Source organism: Aethalodelphis obliquidens, unplaced genomic scaffold, assembly GCF_003676395.1.
Source record: "Aethalodelphis obliquidens isolate GAN/ISIS:26980383/991018 unplaced genomic scaffold, ASM367639v1 scaffold3, whole genome shotgun sequence".
Lineage (NCBI taxonomy): Eukaryota > Metazoa > Chordata > Mammalia > Artiodactyla > Delphinidae > Aethalodelphis > Aethalodelphis obliquidens.
The window spans coordinates 8,376,910-8,394,436 of NW_020837947.1; the positions used below are offsets into that span (position 1 = coordinate 8,376,910).

At 39.4% G+C, this 17,527-nt stretch overlaps 1 protein-coding gene and 1 long non-coding RNA gene across 8 annotated transcripts in view; one reads left to right on the plus strand and one right to left on the minus strand.

Moving 5' to 3' along the window:
* Positions 1 to 1,133, minus strand: part of LOC113607120 (uncharacterized) — a 99,921-nt gene extending 98,788 nt beyond the window's left edge. Inside the window, exon 1 of one of the 3 annotated variants that reach the window (XR_003427813.1) lies at positions 628 to 1,133. This is a non-coding gene — a long non-coding RNA (uncharacterized LOC113607120). The remainder of the gene's footprint in view (positions 1 to 627) is intronic. The other 2 variants (XR_003427819.1, XR_003427812.1) reach the window with 2 other exon arrangements.
* Positions 1,087 to 17,527, plus strand: part of RSPH3 (radial spoke head 3) — a 96,341-nt gene continuing 79,900 nt past the window's right edge. For 4 of the 5 annotated variants that reach the window (XR_003427810.1, XR_003427808.1, XR_003427809.1 and 1 more), the window contains exons 1-6: positions 1,087 to 1,611; positions 6,349 to 6,436; positions 11,909 to 12,050; positions 13,615 to 13,760; positions 15,140 to 15,343; positions 16,926 to 17,088. Coding sequence is in view for 2 of the 5 variants with exons in the window: in XM_027082182.1 (XP_026937983.1) it covers positions 1,172 to 1,611; positions 6,349 to 6,436; positions 11,909 to 12,050; positions 13,615 to 13,760; positions 15,140 to 15,343; positions 16,926 to 17,088 (1,183 nt within the window). In the remaining 3 variants the exon portion in view is untranslated. The remainder of the gene's footprint in view (positions 1,612 to 6,348; positions 6,437 to 11,908; positions 12,051 to 13,614; positions 13,761 to 15,139; positions 15,344 to 16,925; positions 17,089 to 17,527) is intronic. The other variant, XM_027082203.1, reaches the window with a different exon arrangement.

Below are 17,527 nucleotides of genomic sequence, written 5' to 3' on the forward strand. Positions count from 1 at the left end.
TACACAATGCCCGACATTTAATCAAAACCCTTAGAGTCATCTTTAACTCGTTTCTTTCTCTAGCCCCCCACTTCTAGTCCATCTGTTTCTATGCACATCAGACACAATTTAAATGTCACTTTCTCCTTTGGCCCATTCAGAAACCACCTCAAAATTAAGAGATCAGACCTAAAATCTTCATTCAGTGTTTTTACCTCTCGCATTTACCATATACTTTTATGTTAGTGTTTATACAATGCCTACATCTGCTTTAGACCATAAGCTTCAAAGCACAGGAGGGATCTCGATCTTAATAGAATGCCTTATCATTTACCAGATACAGTTCTACCAATTTTACTCTTAACTCTTTTAATCCTCATGACAAACTCTTAAGAGATAAATTCTATTACCCCTATTTTGCAAATTATCAAGATGAAGCACAAAAACATTACCTTGCCAGAGGTTACAGGGCTAGTACGTTGCAGAACCTGCATTTAAATCCACACAGCACTTAACTGAATTGAAGAACGCAAACGCAAATGCAAATAACCGATCGCTCAGGGATGCCTAAACTTCACTTACACAAACCAATATTCCTACATTGCCAGTACTAAAACCAATCCATTGCGTTTCTAAGGGCAGACTCACCCCATGATGCTTCATTCTTCAGGGCAAAGGGGGCCTAAAAGACTCAAGAAAGTGCCCACCCTTTCCCAAAATGAGACGTCGGTGGGGCAGGCCTTCACGCTCCGTGCGCCCGAGGGTCCCTTGTAGGACTAGCAACAGAGCGGTAAGCAGAGAAGGCGGAGAATGCAGACCAGCTGCGGAGGACGGCGGCAGGCGGCCCCTGGGGCGGGAGAGGTGGCGGTGCTGGGAGGCACCAGGGAAGCCCTGGCCCGGCCCTGGCACGTAACAGAGGTAGGAGCCCGGGTGCCACGCGTGTGCGACCGTAGGTGGACAGCCCGAAGTAGAGGCGCGGCGTCAGTGCCGGGAGAAGCAGCCGAGGGCGGCCCCCGAGGAACGAGGCCTGGGAGAACGGCGCCAACACAGGCCCCGCAAAGCCACACTCAAAAGTGGGACCGGGGACCACTGCCGTCCTCCTCAAGCCTCCGCGGGGGTCTGCCACGCCCGCCTCCTTCACGCGCAGGTGCATCTACAAGGTAGACTTGGGTGGGCGGAGTCAAGACCGGAAATGCCCCGGCGCACTGGTCTTCCCCCGAAACCCTCCAGCAGGAACTTCCCTGAGGTCCCGCTTCCAGCCGGAACGCTGGGTTGCTGGGCAACCGGTGCGGGTGGCGCCGGCGGGCTCAGTGCTGCACCGAGTAAGCCGAGTGTAGCTCCCACCTCCTGCCCTGGCAACTTCCCGTCCCGCCCGCTTCCCTTCTTGCCGCCTCTCCTTTCGTCGCGGAATCCCTGCCCTTGGCACTACGTGCACCTCTCCGGCTCCCACGACACTTTTGTGGCCACCTGCTTCGAACCCAAACTTCACCGAAAGCGAAGCGGTCTGACCCTGGGCGTGGCCTGCACGTTGGCGGACCGCGCCTCTCCAGCCATGGCCACCTACACCTACACCAGCCGGCCCCGGGCCCTGCCTGGCCGGCGCCGCTGTTACCGGGACGACCAGATGCAGCAGTGAGTGAGCCAACCAACCCCTCTGTGGTCTCCACCCCCACCCCCCCACGTCCCGGGGCCGCGGGGTCCTGGCCCCTTCGCCCTGGCAAAACCTGCCTATGCTGCTTTCCCTTTTCCACGCTCTGCGAAATATAAAATTTCCTCCCCTAAAGAACTCTCCCGTGGTGTGGAGAACTGAAGCAAGAAAGGGCAAGAAATCATACTGGCATGATTGATAACATGTGGACGGAACCGACTTATTTCACTAAGTTTGAGTCAAGTGATGTTTACTGTTGGCCGACTATGTGCCATGCAAGCACCTTCTAGGGGCATTTACAGACATTTTCTTACGTAGTCCCCAGTGCTGTGACCTTGGTCTATAACTCCATTATGCAAATGAAGAAACTGAGGTAAAAAGGTGTCACACAGGGCTTCCCTGGTGGCGCAGTGGTTGAGAGTCCGCCTGCCGATGCAGGGGACACGGGTTCGTGCCCCGGTCCGGGAGGATCCCACATGCCGCAGAGCGGCTGGGCCCGTGAGCCATGGCCGCCGAGCCTGCGCGTCTGGAGCCTGTGCTCCGCAACGGGAGAGGCCACAACAGTGAGAGGCCCGCGTACAGCAAAAAAAAAAGGTGTCACACACAATAGCGTGTCCAAAATGGGAGCCAACTAAAGCTGTTTCCACAGCAGTCTTTGGACAGGAATCAGGTTATCCTAACATGCTGGACCCCAAATTGTACTTTTACATTCATCAGTATTTTCAAATATTCAAATATCCATATTTGGAAAGGGCGTTAAACGTTATGGTTCTCTTAAAGTTCTTGCCGTAAGCCTCAAATTTTGGAATCAGCAGAACTTTACAAGAATTCAGGCTCCATGCAAGCAGGAACCTTTGTGACTTTTGTTCACTTAAGACTCTGCCTGACACATAGCACTCAACACAAATTGTTGAATTAATGGCTGAACAGGAGCAGTGTAGCTCTTGATGCTTATTTCAAACAGAGTCTAAATTCATAATTATCTTATTCTGACAATAAAGACTTTTTTTTTTTTTTTCTTTTTTGCTGTACGCGGGCCTCTCACTGTTGTGGCCTCTCCCATTGCGGAGCACAGGCTCCGGACGCGCAGGCTCAGCGGCCATGGCTCACGGGCCCAGCCACTCCGCGGCACGTGGGATCTTCCCGGACCGGGGCACGAACCCGCGTCCCCTGCATCGACAGGCGGACTCCCAACCACTGCGCCACCAGGGAGGCCCAAGACTTCTTTTATAATAAATGTCTACCACTTTAAGAAAGCCAAAACAAGGAAATTTAAATTTAAATTATTTATATTATAAAAGGATTCAATTTTAAAAGGGACTCCTTTGAGAAATACTTCCTGGTGCCTTTAAGTGGTTGCTTACAAATCCTTCCTATTAAATCACACCAACAGTTGAAATAAGAATCAATGGTGGTTCATTAGGAACAATTTCTTTTTTTTTATAGAGTTGGTTGATTGGTATATTCAAGTAATCTGTTGATTCAAGCCTTTGGAAGGAGTTCTTTTATATTATGTCTTTGATTTTTCAGTTTAAAATTATCCTTATTGGTGATTTTCAATTTATAAAAGTAATATATGCTTGTTGAAGCAAATGAAGAATACAAAATAAGGGGGAATAAAGGCAGAGTTAATTATCTCCCACCGACCTCTACTCCCACTTTCTTGTTGTAACCAAATTTAACAATCTTGGGCTTCCCTGGTGGCGCAGTGGTTAAGAATCCGCCTGCCAACGCAGGGGACATGGGTTCGATCCTCCCCTGGTCCGGGAAGATCCCACATGCCGCAGAGCAGGTAAGCCCGTGCGCCACACCTACTGAGCCTGCGCTCTAGAGCCCGTGAGCCACAACTACTGAGCCCACACACCACAACTACTGAAGCCTGCGCGCCTAGAGCCCGTGCTCCGCAGCAAGAGAAGCCACAGCAATGAGCCCATGCACCACAACGAAGAGTAGCCCCCGCTCACCACAACTAGAGAAAGCCCGTGCACAGCAAAGAAGACCCAATGCAGCCAAAATAAATAAATTTTTGAAAAATCTTATTCTTCCACACCTCCTTGCTTGTTCACTCATACAGGAGCATATGCACATATGTATAGAAGGTTTATTTCCAAAGTAGAATCATACTACACACATTAATCTGCAGTTGGCTTCCCCCTATTTTATAAGCTCTAATTCCTTTTTTCCCTCATTTTTTTATGTATACATGCACATACATATCTAATCTTTTAATAATTATCCTATCACTCATGCCTGTGGGTTTTCTTAGTACAGCCTTATTCCCCAGCCCCTTCCCTTGCAAACCTACTCTCCCTCTCCTGCCCCCAAACCATGTTAATGACTTTGAATGAATACTTCTGTACTTTTCTCCAGGCTCACATGTTTATGTACACGTGTATAAATATATACATACACATACACAGCTACAAGGGCTTTACTTCATAGCAGTGGTAACATACACAGTTCTCAACATCTTCCTTCACTCACTTAATTCTTTGTGGATATTCCTCCAATTATTTTTAATAGCAGCATGATATCCCCTGATACCATATGTTATTAAAATTTTCCACTATTGATAGATATTAAGTTCACTTCAAGTTTTTAACCACAAAGAAGAAAGTTTCAGTAAATAGCCTTATGTACTGGCTTTTATATATCTATGAGGCAGATTCCCAGGGTGGGATTGTTAAGTCATGTGTTTTTTTAATACAGACAAATGGAACAAAATATCTTTCCTCCAGAAATGTTTAAACGTATCCTTTTTCCCACATCCTCTCCAGCAATAGGTGTTATGGACTTTTTTTTCTTTTTGTCTTTGATATCATAAAAACAAAACCAAAATTTATCCTCACTATCACTTTTAATTAGCACTAGGAGGCTTTAATCAAGTAAGCATTATGTTTGGATTTTTCCATTCTGAAAGATCACTGGCTACAGTGGATAGAAATGTTGGAAAGAAATGTTGTTCCACACAGTTAAGAGACTAAGAGACTTCTGCAACAGTCCCAGTAAACGATAGTGGTGGCAGTGAGCAGTGGATGGATGCCAGAAAGATTTGGGGGGTAGAATCAATAGGATTTGCTGGTTGTAGAAAATGGGGAAGAGGGAAGAGTCATGGATGACTCCCAGGCTTCTAAACCAATTGGGTGATTAGTAGTACCATTTAATGAAATAGAGAACACTACAGAAGTAACAAGTTGGAGTGGGAAAATGATAATTAGTTCAATTTTGAGGTTGCCTTTGAGACATTTGAGTGAGATGTCATCAGGCATGTCAACTGGCTGTACAGTCTGGAGCTCAGAGGAGAGTTCTGAGCTAAAGATAAAATTGGGAGTTTTAGGTATATGGACATTAAGTGAAGCCTTGAGAGTGGATGAGGTCAACTCAGGACAAGAGAAGACTGAATCATAAGGAAATTCTTCAGTGGGGGGAACTAACAAATACCTGGCTGAGAAGGGAGTCAGAGAAAAAGCAGAAGAGCGTTCAGAATAATATGGTGGTATCAGGGAGGCCTGGGATGGAGAGCACTTCAGCGGGGAAGTGGCCGGCTGAGCCGAACACTGTCCAGGAGTCGAGTAAGATGAGCAGTGAAGCATGTCTGGGTTTTGAGTAATATGATGCCAGGCTATCCAGTAGTGGTTTCAGTATGTGATAAACAAGCAATTTACTACCCCTAACGGAATCATTTCTGAGAGAGTACTGTTATTGGTACAGGTCGCTATTTGGTTTCATAACCACAAATGGCATATCGTCTACAGAATTTCAAATGAAAATATCAGCTGTGTATTTTTCACTATTGATCATTCTGACCTCTGAAGTTAAAATTTTATTAATATTTTAAAAATATCATTTTAAAATATCTTGGAGGTTAAAGAACAATAATAAATGTAACTTATGTTTTAAGCCTGATTCTGTTAATGTAACTTTTCAATTCTGGAATCAAAATGTTTTCAGTCCTTTAGAGCAAGCCCCATTTCACCTGGGCTCTTTTCAGGTTTGTTAAGTAGTCTAACAGATTTGCATCCTAAATCTAGCTCCACCTCTCACTAGCTAGGTGACCTTGGTCAGATTCCTTTCTGGGTCTACTTTCTCTTCAGTCAAATGGCAACCATCATTCCCAACTTGAAGCTTATTGTGAGCAATAAATAATATCTGTGAAGCACCTGGCTTTATAATAAACTTTCCATTTGTCTCCTTACTTTATGGACTGTGCTAAAAAAAAAATCAATTAAAGTATTTTCATCTTAAATGAAAATATTTTCATTTCTAAATCCTATTAAAAATGAGTTGACTTCAGACAGAGAAAGACAAATATGACATCACTTATATGTGGAATCTAAAGAAGTGATACAATTGAACTTATTAACAGAACAGAAATAGACTCACAGACATAGAAAACAAACTTATGATTACCAAAGGGGAAAGGGGGGAGAGGAATAAATTGGGAATTTGGGGTTAACAGATACACATTACTATATATGAAATAGATAAACAACAAGGACCTACTATATAGCACAGGGAACTACATTCAATATCTTGTAATACCTTATAATGGAAAAGAATCTGAAAAAATATATATATATGTATAATTGAATCACTTTGCTGTACACCTGAAACTAACACAACACTGTAAATCAAGTATACTTCAATTTTAAAAAATGAATTGACTTCATAGATACCAATACTCTTATTACAGTCATTATTTAGAATTTGCTTTTTTACAGAGCTGAAGAACCTATGCATTACGGAAACATAATGTATGACAGAAGGGTGATCCGAGGCAACACTTATGCTCTGCAGACAGTACCACTGGTAAGTATAATTTGAATAGTATAACACAGAGCGTTCTTGTGGTGAAGGACCAATTTTTGTTTCTTTTAATTTCTAATCTGTTATAGACTAACACATTTATGAAATAAAATAAAGATGAATTGCTAGAAAAATGAAATGAAAAAAAAAAAAAGACATGCAAAATACAAACCAGATAGTGGTTGCCAGGGATGGGGGAATAGGGAGTAGTTATTTAATGGGTACGGAGTTTCCTTTTTACAAGATGAAAAGAGTTCTGGAGATGGATGGTGGTGACGGTTGCACAATGTGAATGTAGTTAATGCCACTGAACTGTGCACTTAAAAATGGTTAAGATGGTAAATTTTATGTTATGTGTATTTTACCACAATTAAAAGTATTTTTAAAAATACAAACCCCAATTTTTTACTAGGTTAATAGAACAGTGGAGATCTATTCTAAAAGTTTCCAAATGTTTACTCTCAGTTTCTATAATTAAATTGTTATAGACCAGTTCAAATAGCTCACAGACAACACGAGTCTGAGGACCACACTTTCAGTAGCACTGGTCTAATATATTTAGGTTTGTTTAAATTATCTCATGCTCCAATACTGTTATCATTATTTAATCAAAAAGCCTGAATTATGCTTCTTTTCTTTAGTTCACTCAACAAATATTTATTGAGTTTTAAGTCCTGTGCTGGGTATGTAGGTTACAGAGATGAGTAAGATATAGTGTGATATTAAGAATGATTTCTTGGGGATTGACATATGTGCTCTAATATGTATAAAATAGATAACTAATAAGAACCTGCTGTATTAAAAAAAATTAAATTTAAAAAAAGAATGATTTCTTGGCACAGAAATGAAATATAGTTAACTTGTAAACACTATTTGACATATAAATGCTTAACACCACATGGGATGTATGGGATGTTAGACATTCTGAATCAGCATATATCAAAATCACCTAGAAAACTCAAAAATGTATATGCTTCAGCATACCATGCATCTACTGCATTAGAACCTCCAAAAGTTGGACACAGGGGTATGTAGTATTAATAAACTTCCCTGGGCCATTCTGGTACAGCCAGTTCAGGGGCCAGCATTTAGAAACAATAGCTCAAACATGTGATATAGACATGTTCCAGCGTTTTCTTGTGGCAGTAGCAATGAATACTGCCAGACCTCAAACAAGAGTAGAATGGAGAATCACTGCTTTTTTAGTCCTTTTTAAAAAAATTAATATTATGATGATTTGGTACATTTTTTTTTAGTTCTTTAGTCAGTTCATCAACACCTCACTTTAAAAGTATACTCAGACTTCCAATTCCAGACATGTAGGAATTCACCAATTCCTTCCTATTCCTTCTTTTACAACTAAAAAACCCTGGATGTAGCACCACAAACAAACAGGAAGATTCTGAAAGGTAGAAAGAAGAAAGTGGACTGGCTAGGAACCTCTGGACTTGAACAACATGGCAATGAGTCCATGGGTTTTCTTTTTGCCTCTCACATATCCCAGAGTGCCAGAGAAGCCTGCAACCTGCAACCACGAACACCCTGGAACCTGGCACACCCTAAGAAAAGCCTGCTCCCTCTGTCCAAAGGTAGAGGGTGGCCTCGTGCAACAGAAACCTTCTTACCATTGTAGCCCTCCTCCAGCCACACACCAATGGATAAACCGCCCTGCCCCTCCACATGGCCATTGGTGAGGCTAAGGTGGAGAGCTGGACCTTTTAACATCTCCACGTGACAGCAACAATCAGTCCTCTGATTAATCCATGGAGTTGGTGTCAACAAGGGCAGAGCAGGAGGCTGAAGTGCCACCTCACCCGGGGCAGTGAGGTGGTAAGAGATGGTATAAATGGATACCCTACTTTTTCTGGGGTGGCATCAGCTGAGCCAGGAGGGAGCTGAATTTTCAACCCTACCTGACGGCAACAAGGAGGAACAAGGTAGTAAGAGGCAGTGCTAGCCAGAACTCAACTCCTCTACACTCCAACGCTAGTGTCAGTGGAGCATAGCAAGGAGCTGAACTATCACCCCCACCTGGCACCAGTGAGGTGATGCAGGTTGGCACCCTGCTTTCACTGCATGGTGGTAAACTTTCCTCTCCACTCACACCTGTGCACTAAAACAAAAGGGGTGACTTCCTGCTAAAACGGTTAAGACCCATAGTCTCACAGCATAATACCCAACATGTCCAGAAGACAATTTAAAAATCACTCAATTGTACCAAGAACCAGGACAGTCACAACTTGAATGAGAAAAATCAATCAAGAGATGACAACACCAAGATGACTCAGATGTAGCAGTAACCTGACAAGACTTTTAAAGTGGTCATCATAAAAATACTTCAATCAAAAATGAACAATTATGAACTTTCTTGAAACAAATGGAAAAAAATAGAAAATCTTTGCAAAGAAACAGACAAGATTAAAATGAACCAAATGGAAAATATAGAACTGAAAAATACAATAACCAAAATAAAAACCTCTCAGATGGACTTATTGGAGATGACATAGGAAACAGTCAGTCAATACAGAAACAAATCAGTGGAATTACCTGGTCTGAAGAACAGGTAGAAAATAGACGCCTGCCCCCAAAAAAGCCTCAGAGATCTGAGGAACAATAACAAAATATCTAAATTCAGTCCCAGGAAAGGAGGAAAAGTGTGGGATTTGAAAAAATACTCAAAGAAATAGTGCCTGAAAATTCCACGAGTTTGACAAAAGGCATAAACCTACAAATTTTCACCAAGACACATCAAAATCAAACTTCCAAAAGCAAAAAACAAAAAAAGTCTTGAAACCAAGATTAGGGAAATACAAATTAGAGAAATACAAATTAAAACCACAATGATGTAACTACACACCTGTTAGAAAAGCTAAAATTTTAAAATAATAGTAAGATAAAGTGCTTGTGAGGATGTAGAGCAACTGGAACTCTGGTAGATTGCAGTTTGAAATGTAAAATGGTACATTGACCCTAGAAAATCGTTAAGTGGCTGCTTATAAAAACTAACAAGCACTTACCATTCAAGTCCACAATTTAACTCTTAGACATTTATCCCAGAGAAATGGGAACATATGTTCACATATTAACCTGTTCACAAATGAACATTTGTAGCAGCTTTATTCATAATAGCCAAAAAACTGAAAAAACCAAGTGTCTTTCAGTAGGTAAATGGTTAAACAAACCTGGTACATTCATGCAATCAAGCACTGCTAACAAAAAGCCATGAGGGCTTCCCTGGTGGTGCAGTGGTTAAGAATCCGCCTGCCAGTGCAAGGGGACACAGGTTCAAGCCCTGGTCTGGGAAGATCCCACATGCCACGGAGTAACTAAGCCCGTGCGCCACAACTACTGAGCCTGCGCTCTAGAGCCCGTGAGCCACAACTGCTGAGCCCATGTGCTGCAACTACCGAAGCCCATGCGCCTAGAGCCCGTGCTCTGCAGCAAGAGAAGCCACTGCAATGAGAAGCCTGTGCACCGCAACAAAGAGTAGCCCCTGCTCGCAGCAACTAGAGAAAGCCAGAGTGCAGCGGCGAAGACCTAACCCAGCCAAAAATAAATAAATTAAATACATAAATTTTTTTTAAAAAAAGGAATGAACTATTGATACAGGTAATAACCTGGGTGGACCTCAAGGACATTATGCTTAGTGAAAAAAAGGCAATCTCAAAAGGTTACATTCTGAATGATTCCTTGTATATAACATTCTTAAAAAGACAAAATCTAGAGATGGAGAACAGAATTGAAGGTGGGACTTGGAGAAATATAAAAGAGGCTCCTTTGGGGCAATGAGATAGGTCTCTATCTTTATTGTGGTAGTGGTTACACAAATCTATATATAAAATCATATAGAATAATATACACAGACACAAATCAATGCCTGTAAAAATTGTGAAAACCGAGTAAGATCTGTTAATATCTTATATGTTAATTTCCTGATTTTGATATTTTGTTATAATTGTATAAGATGTCACCATTGAAAGAAGCTGGGTGAAGCATACACAGGACGCTATGTACAATTTTTGCAAATTTCTGTGAATTATTTCAAAATAAAACTTTTTTAAAAAGAGATTATAACTAGATCTGAAACAGTTAAGTTAGGCAATGCATTTCTAAAATGAACTTGTTGTATTTCTGTTACCCTAAATCTTTCAAGGCTGACATTTATAATTCTATTACATTAAAAAATAGAAATAAATCAAGCATGATATTTATAATGTAGAATATACACATTATACAAAGGAAAAGTCCTCCATTGAAGAATCCCAAAATGATATTAGTAATTGTATTAGAAAAATAAAACTGTAGGTGATATTTCTTTCTTTTTGGTAAAGATATTTCTTTCTTTTTGGTGGTTATTTTATAATAAAAGGAAATGATAACTATGTAAGGGAAGAGCTATTCTATGACAGGTATTGTGTTAGACTTGTTATATTATCATCTGATTTGTTCCTTATAATCTAAAACTTAACAGATGTTATTCCCATTGTACAGATGAGAAAACTGAATATCTGAAAATGTGGGTTATTAGTCCAAGCTTTACTAATCCTAGTAATTAATAAATTAAGGAGTTGGAATTTGAGCTTCAGAGCCAATGCTCTTCTTTCCACTATATAATGTGAATATGGGGAAAATTTACGATAGGTAGTGTTAAGTTAGGAAAACAGTATAAAATGTATGGTATCACCACAACTTCACAAACACTGTATGCATTTCAATAGCAGTAGCCATTGTATTAGGAAGATGGGATTATAGGTAATTTTCTTTTTTCTTTTTTAAAAAACTACAATTTCAATTAAAATGTTTTTAGAAGTCTAATTTTAAATATTAAAAATTTTCATGTAAAGTACTTTTATATTTCTCCTTTTCTTTTCATATTTACCTTGAGATAAGATAAGTTAGCTATAGAGAAGGACTACAGAATTAGATATGAATATGAAATCAAGGACTGCCACATATTGCAGGACTACTGTGAATAATTATACTTTTAATCCCTTAGCTACTATTTTGTGCACTTGGACAGACTTCGTTTGGACTGAGGATATTTTCTTTGTGAGCTAATATAGTTTTTAAGGAAATTCTGTCCATGAAATCAGATTTTTAAAAAATTCGAGCGCTTTTCAATTTCTTAACTACACATTAAAATTTACTGTGACTGAATGGTTGTATCGGTTTACTAGGCCCCAGAGGAGTTCATGGTAAAAATCCTTGAATGAGGAAAAACAATTTATTAGATGGGATTCTGCACCCATTTTAATTAACAGTCATAAATTGAAGTTACTTTATATGTTTTGTCAGATACCTTTGTAATTACCAGACAAAGTTCAAATAAATTTTTAATCATCAAGTCACTGATGATAATCAAGAGGCATTCTCTGACAGAGGCTTTTATACCATCCAGGAATCACTTTTGGAACAGCAGTCCTATATGCTTTGAGAAATATTTTCTAAATTTTAGAAGCCTTTTCTGTCACTCAGCCTGAGCAGCCCGATCCTGCAGAGATTCAGAGACAGCAGCAGGCTAAGAGGAGGGCTCTTGCCAAAAAACGAGCCCAAGAAGAGCTCAGACCACGAACGCCCGAACCCGTGGAAGGCAGAAAGCATGTAGATGTACAGACAGGTATGTGGGCCCGCCATTGGCATGGTGGCTCCTGGGTGTGCTTGGTTTTCTAAGTCAGTTCATTTTATTTGGCCTTTATATTATTTATGTGTCTGTTATGCTGTCCAGTACTTCCCCAGTCACATGGTAGGAGAAGTCCCTTCATTAAACAAACTCATAGACTATATATTATTATTATATTGGGTATGGCTGCAAGTATGAGATGGGGTTTTTGAAAAAAGAATTTAATGACCAAATTAAGTTCTCTCTTAGCCCTTTTCACATATTCTATTCTCAAACTGGCATTATTTCTTACTTTTTATAGCCCAACATGAATCAGTGTTGGACCAACAGGAGAGGACAGCAATCTAGTTTTATTTTGGTGTTTTTGTCTTTTGAGGGGAGTAAACCCATTTAGATCTGAGTCCCCCACTTCTCTCACCATGGCCTCTTCTTGTCTCTCCTTTTGTTCTCCATTCGCTTTGCTTACTCCCCAGGGCCATTCGGGCTTTCCTAGGCTAGTGCCAGGCTTTTCCTCTTGTTTGACTGTTGTCAGCTGTGGAGGCTTACCTAGATCTATAGGGTCTAGCTGTGTTGTTGATAGAATCTTGATAGTCAAACAGTACTTGGTGTTCTCCTTGGACCAGTGTAACTACTCAGCATTCACCTTGCACCCTGCCAAGATGGTGAGTAGATTCATCTGAGATATTTCTGGATAATAAGGATGAAAGGAAGAGGACCATTCCGTGTTTTTTCCCTACGTTGAGGCCAAGTGTAGAATGAGTATATGTCTGTGATTAGCCAACATAGTTGTAATTCTGAGAGAGCTAAATTTTAGTGTTTATTTATACCATCAGAATATTAAGTGATGGAATAGCAGGTACTTTTTGTTGAGTATTTCTTATATCTCAGAGACTACACCAGGTCCTTTTCCTATGTATCTCCTTTATTATTACAAAGACTCCATGTGACTGATAATTATGAGCCCTTTTACACATAAAGAAACTGAGGCCCAAAGAGGATGTAATTTGGCTGGGTTCTGTGTTCAACATCTGACTCCGATTCTCATGTTCTTTGCGTGATACCATACTGCCCTTGCCTCATATAAATTATTCCTAAGGTGAAATTTGGTTTCATATGTCTGTTTATAATATGTAGACTAGAGGGAACATCAGGTAACACAGTGACATGGTGCATAGTTTTTTTAAATATCCAGGAATTTTAAAATCTTTATAAGTTGACTATCTTAGGACTCGTTAAATAAATGGATCGTTAACTTTGCATCCTGTGTTATACTTTGTGTCTTACGTACATCTATGGTTTCATGCTCTTCTTTAGTTCTGTTTTCAAATACAAAGCACAGTGCTTTCTCAACATTTAATTAATGTTCTAGCCTGAGTAACTCTATAGTCTTCCAAATATTATAAAAACGCTTAGCACACTATGTGAATTGAACCCCACATTTGAGTACTTTTATTCCAAGACTTGTTTTCTGATCCATTCAATTCTATTTTGAAGGGACTGTAGTTTCAAATACTTGGAATAGACCAGAATTTCAAACTCAATGTATATGGTGTTCTCTTAGAATTATACCTTGAAGAAATTGCTGACCGCATAATAGAAGTTGATATGGAATGCCAAACAGATGCATTTTTGGACAAACCACCAACACCGCTCTTTATTCCTGCCAAAACTGGCAAAGATGTGGCCACCCAAATTCTAGAAGGAGAGGTATAGTACATTATTGGACTTCCCTCTATCTTCTTTATAAATAGTTAAAGTTAGGTTTACTTAAAAGCTTAACATGAATACAAACCACTTCACAGTCAAGAAGATTCTACTTACTGCATTTCTTTCCAAATTTATCAATAATAGTTTTATACTGAGCTACCCAGAAATGTTATTTTTTAAATTATTTTTTAACATCTTTATTAGAGTATAATTGCTTTACAGTGGTGTGTCAATTTCTGCTTTATAACAAAGTGAATTAGTTATACATATACATATGTCCCCATATGTCTTCTTGCATCTCCCTCCCAATCCTACCCCTTCTTGCATCTCCCTCCCTCCCACCCTCCCTATCCTACCCCTCTAGGTGGTCACAAAGCCCCGAGCTGATCTCCCTGTGCTATGCGGCTGCTTCCCACTAGCTATCTATTTTACGTTTGGTAGTGTATATATGTCCATGCCACTCTCTCGCTTTGTCCCAGCTTACCCTTCCCCCTCCCCGTATCCTCAAGTCCATTCTCTAGTAGGTCTGCATGTTTTTAAATACCATGATCTCATTTTCCCTCTTTGCTGTTCAGAAATAAAAATTTTTAGAAATGTTTGTAGAATATTTACATATTTAATTTTTGTGCGTTTGCATACTTGCTTAATATATGAATATTAAGGTAGATTTGTACCAAATAAAAGTAATATCTCTGGTATAAAAAGTTCCACTGTTAGTTCCTTGTAGATTACATAAATTTTATGAAGATGATCTATGTTAAGAAAATAATCCTGAAATAATTACATTTTCATATCAGTGTGGAATGCATAAATAGGCCAGTTTATGAAATTGAAGAAGAGAAGGCAGTCCTTATGTACATAATGACTTCAGTGAGATTTAAGATTTGAAGGAATTTGAAAGTACGGTCGTTGAGATTGGGAAATTAAGTTTTCATAACCTACATAGAAGGGTATATTTGCCTCGAAATCCTAGAGATGAATCACCAAAATATCCGTTATTCTTGTTCCTTTGTTCTTCAAACCGTTATCAAAATGACCAGTAAAAACTGAGCAGAAAAGGCAGAGAATAAGAAAGACGGACATTTCCCTTGGGTTTCAGAGTTTTATCTGAAAATTGTTGAGTATCGAGGTTCATTCTGATGATTGCATAGGTCTTTTTTATAACTTAGACTCAATCATTTTTTGCTTGTAAACAGCCTGTGTGCCCTTCAGGCTATTTTGAGGATCAGAAACCATAAATAAAACACCAGCACAGTGTCTGGCACACAGAAGACACTCAATAAATAGTATTCTGTTATTGCTACTCTTCCGGATATTTTTTCACTGAGCCTTTGGTTCATGATTACAATTTTAAACTTGCTTTGTTTTGTGTGTTTAAGCTCTTTGACTTTGATCTTGAAGTTAAACCAATGTTAGAAGTTTTGGTGGGAAAGACCATCGAGCAGTCTCTTCTGGAAGTAATGGAAGAAGAAGAGTTGGCGAACCTGCAGGCCCGTCAGCACGTACATGAGGAGTTACGCAACGTCGAGCTTGCGGAAGTTCAGCGACTTGAAGAGCGGGAGAGACGACACCGAGAGGAAAAAGTATAGAATTTTAGTTTCTCTCTTAGATTTTGGTTATTTAATAGACTATGTTCAAAATCACATGTAGTATGAACAGAGCTCAAGATCTTTGCAAACATATAGAAAAGACCTGTAGTAATTGTTGCTCAGGTCTCTCCTGTAGATCACAGATCTTTCCTGGACTGAATTACGTTTTTAAATTCCACTTTACATAAATGTACCTACACAGAGTTCCCAAAGTTCCTAAATGTAACAATTTAAATTACATATGTTCCAGTGAAAGGCACTCTTAAATATCAAGAGTGCTAGAGAAAGAAATAACGTGAATTTGCCCCAAGTCAGTGGCAGAGAAGGTGGCAGGAAAAAGTGGAGTATCTTTGGGTAGGTGGGCGGTAAGAAGCAGAAGATCTGCCTAGAATTCTGCATCTTATTCTCTGTGGTGAGCCTTGCTCCACATCTGTAGAGTCTACTACTTGTGTCTTTATAAAATATTTATACTTGGGGTCTTTATAGAATATTTCTCTAGATTATAGGTTTTTAGAACCTTTAATAAGAAAAGTTTTAGAATCCAATTTTTAAAATATGCCAGAAACCTCTAGTTAGGAAGCACGAGGCTCAGTAATCTTTAGATAAGAGTCTGTCTGGGTTTGGCAATAACTGTCACCCTGTATTAAAACACTGGCTGGATAAATGATGAAGGAGTTCCCAGACACCTGAAAGGGCTCAAAGAGTTTAGCTTACCACGCAGAATAGCTTAGTTGTCGGGACATTTTACCCAAAACCTAGTCAAATGGACTTTCAGTTCTCCTCCAAAGTGAATAATTAATTGTGTAAAGAGCATAGGGCTGATGGTAAAGATTGTGCAAATGCAGGATTATTTGTTCACAATTATAAAATGAACACTGACAGAATTAGCTTTGTTGAAATAATTGGTGAAGACCCTATCAAAAAAAAAGTTAAATTTGTTTATTTACTGTTAGGAAATATATTTTAAAAAATGAAGTCTACAAATCATCTAGATTTATATTTGCTTAAACTTTGAAAATAGATTTAATTAGAAAATATATTAATGTTCCCACTTGTACATAGGAGTAGAGAATAGTTCATTAGCTTCAGAGGTTTCATATGAGCTACAAGAAGCAACAACAACAAAAAGAGGTTTTATAATTTTCTGAACTTTATGAACTCAAAGAATCATTACAAATGAGATAACTTATTGGCCCAAGTTTTTAATCAAAGATATCTAAGCAACTGTAATTTTCATATCAGCAATACTTTAAAATACTAATTAAAAATACATATAACTGTTATTATTCTTTGATATCAGCCATACAGTCAAACATGTATGTCTTGAAATTATTTTACTTGAAAATGGATCAGGAAACAAATTTTACCTTAAGTTTCATCTCCTCTGAATTCAGTACCTACCTAGCTGTTGAAATTCATTAAAATCTTGATGAAAAACCTGAACTGGTAATAGACACCTCGCTGTTCATTTTTGGATACAAATATAAGTCCAAATTCTTCCCGCTCACTAGAGTCAGCATTTGGGGAAGACGTAATAGCTGAATAACCACCTGTGGTGGCGTTTGTCTCTGGGCAGGAACGTCGTAAGCAGCAGCAGTGGCAGGTGGTTCACAAGCATAAGGAGACTGCACAGAAAATCGCCGCCCGAGCGTTTGCACAGCGTTACCTGACCGACCTTCTCCCTTCTGTTTTCAGCAGCCTCAGGGATGCAGGCTACTTTTATGATCCTGTTGAAAGAGGTCTGTGGAGGTCTTTGTTAGATTAACTGTCTAACAATAAGCATCCTCTTCATGGTTCAGATTTATCGCGTGCCCATTTTTATTTTGAATTGGAATCTTTCTGAAACAAATTTTAAAATCAATTACAGTTGTTTTAAGAAAGAACTGTTACTAGTAAGAGGTGCATTATAAAGATCTTGATTTTAGGATGTTTACTTTCATTGAGAAACAATATTGGATAGTAGAAAGAAATACGGACTTGATGTCAAAAACTTGAGCTTGAATCCCAGTTTTATCATTAACTAAGCTCTATGACCTTCAGTCTCCTCCTGTGTGACACGAGGATCATTTAGGAGCTAAACGTCATAATGTAAATAAAACCTAAACGCGGACTTTTTCACCCAATACGTACTGCAGCATAGTACAGCCCGTGGTTGGTTGAAGCCGCAGATGCAGACCT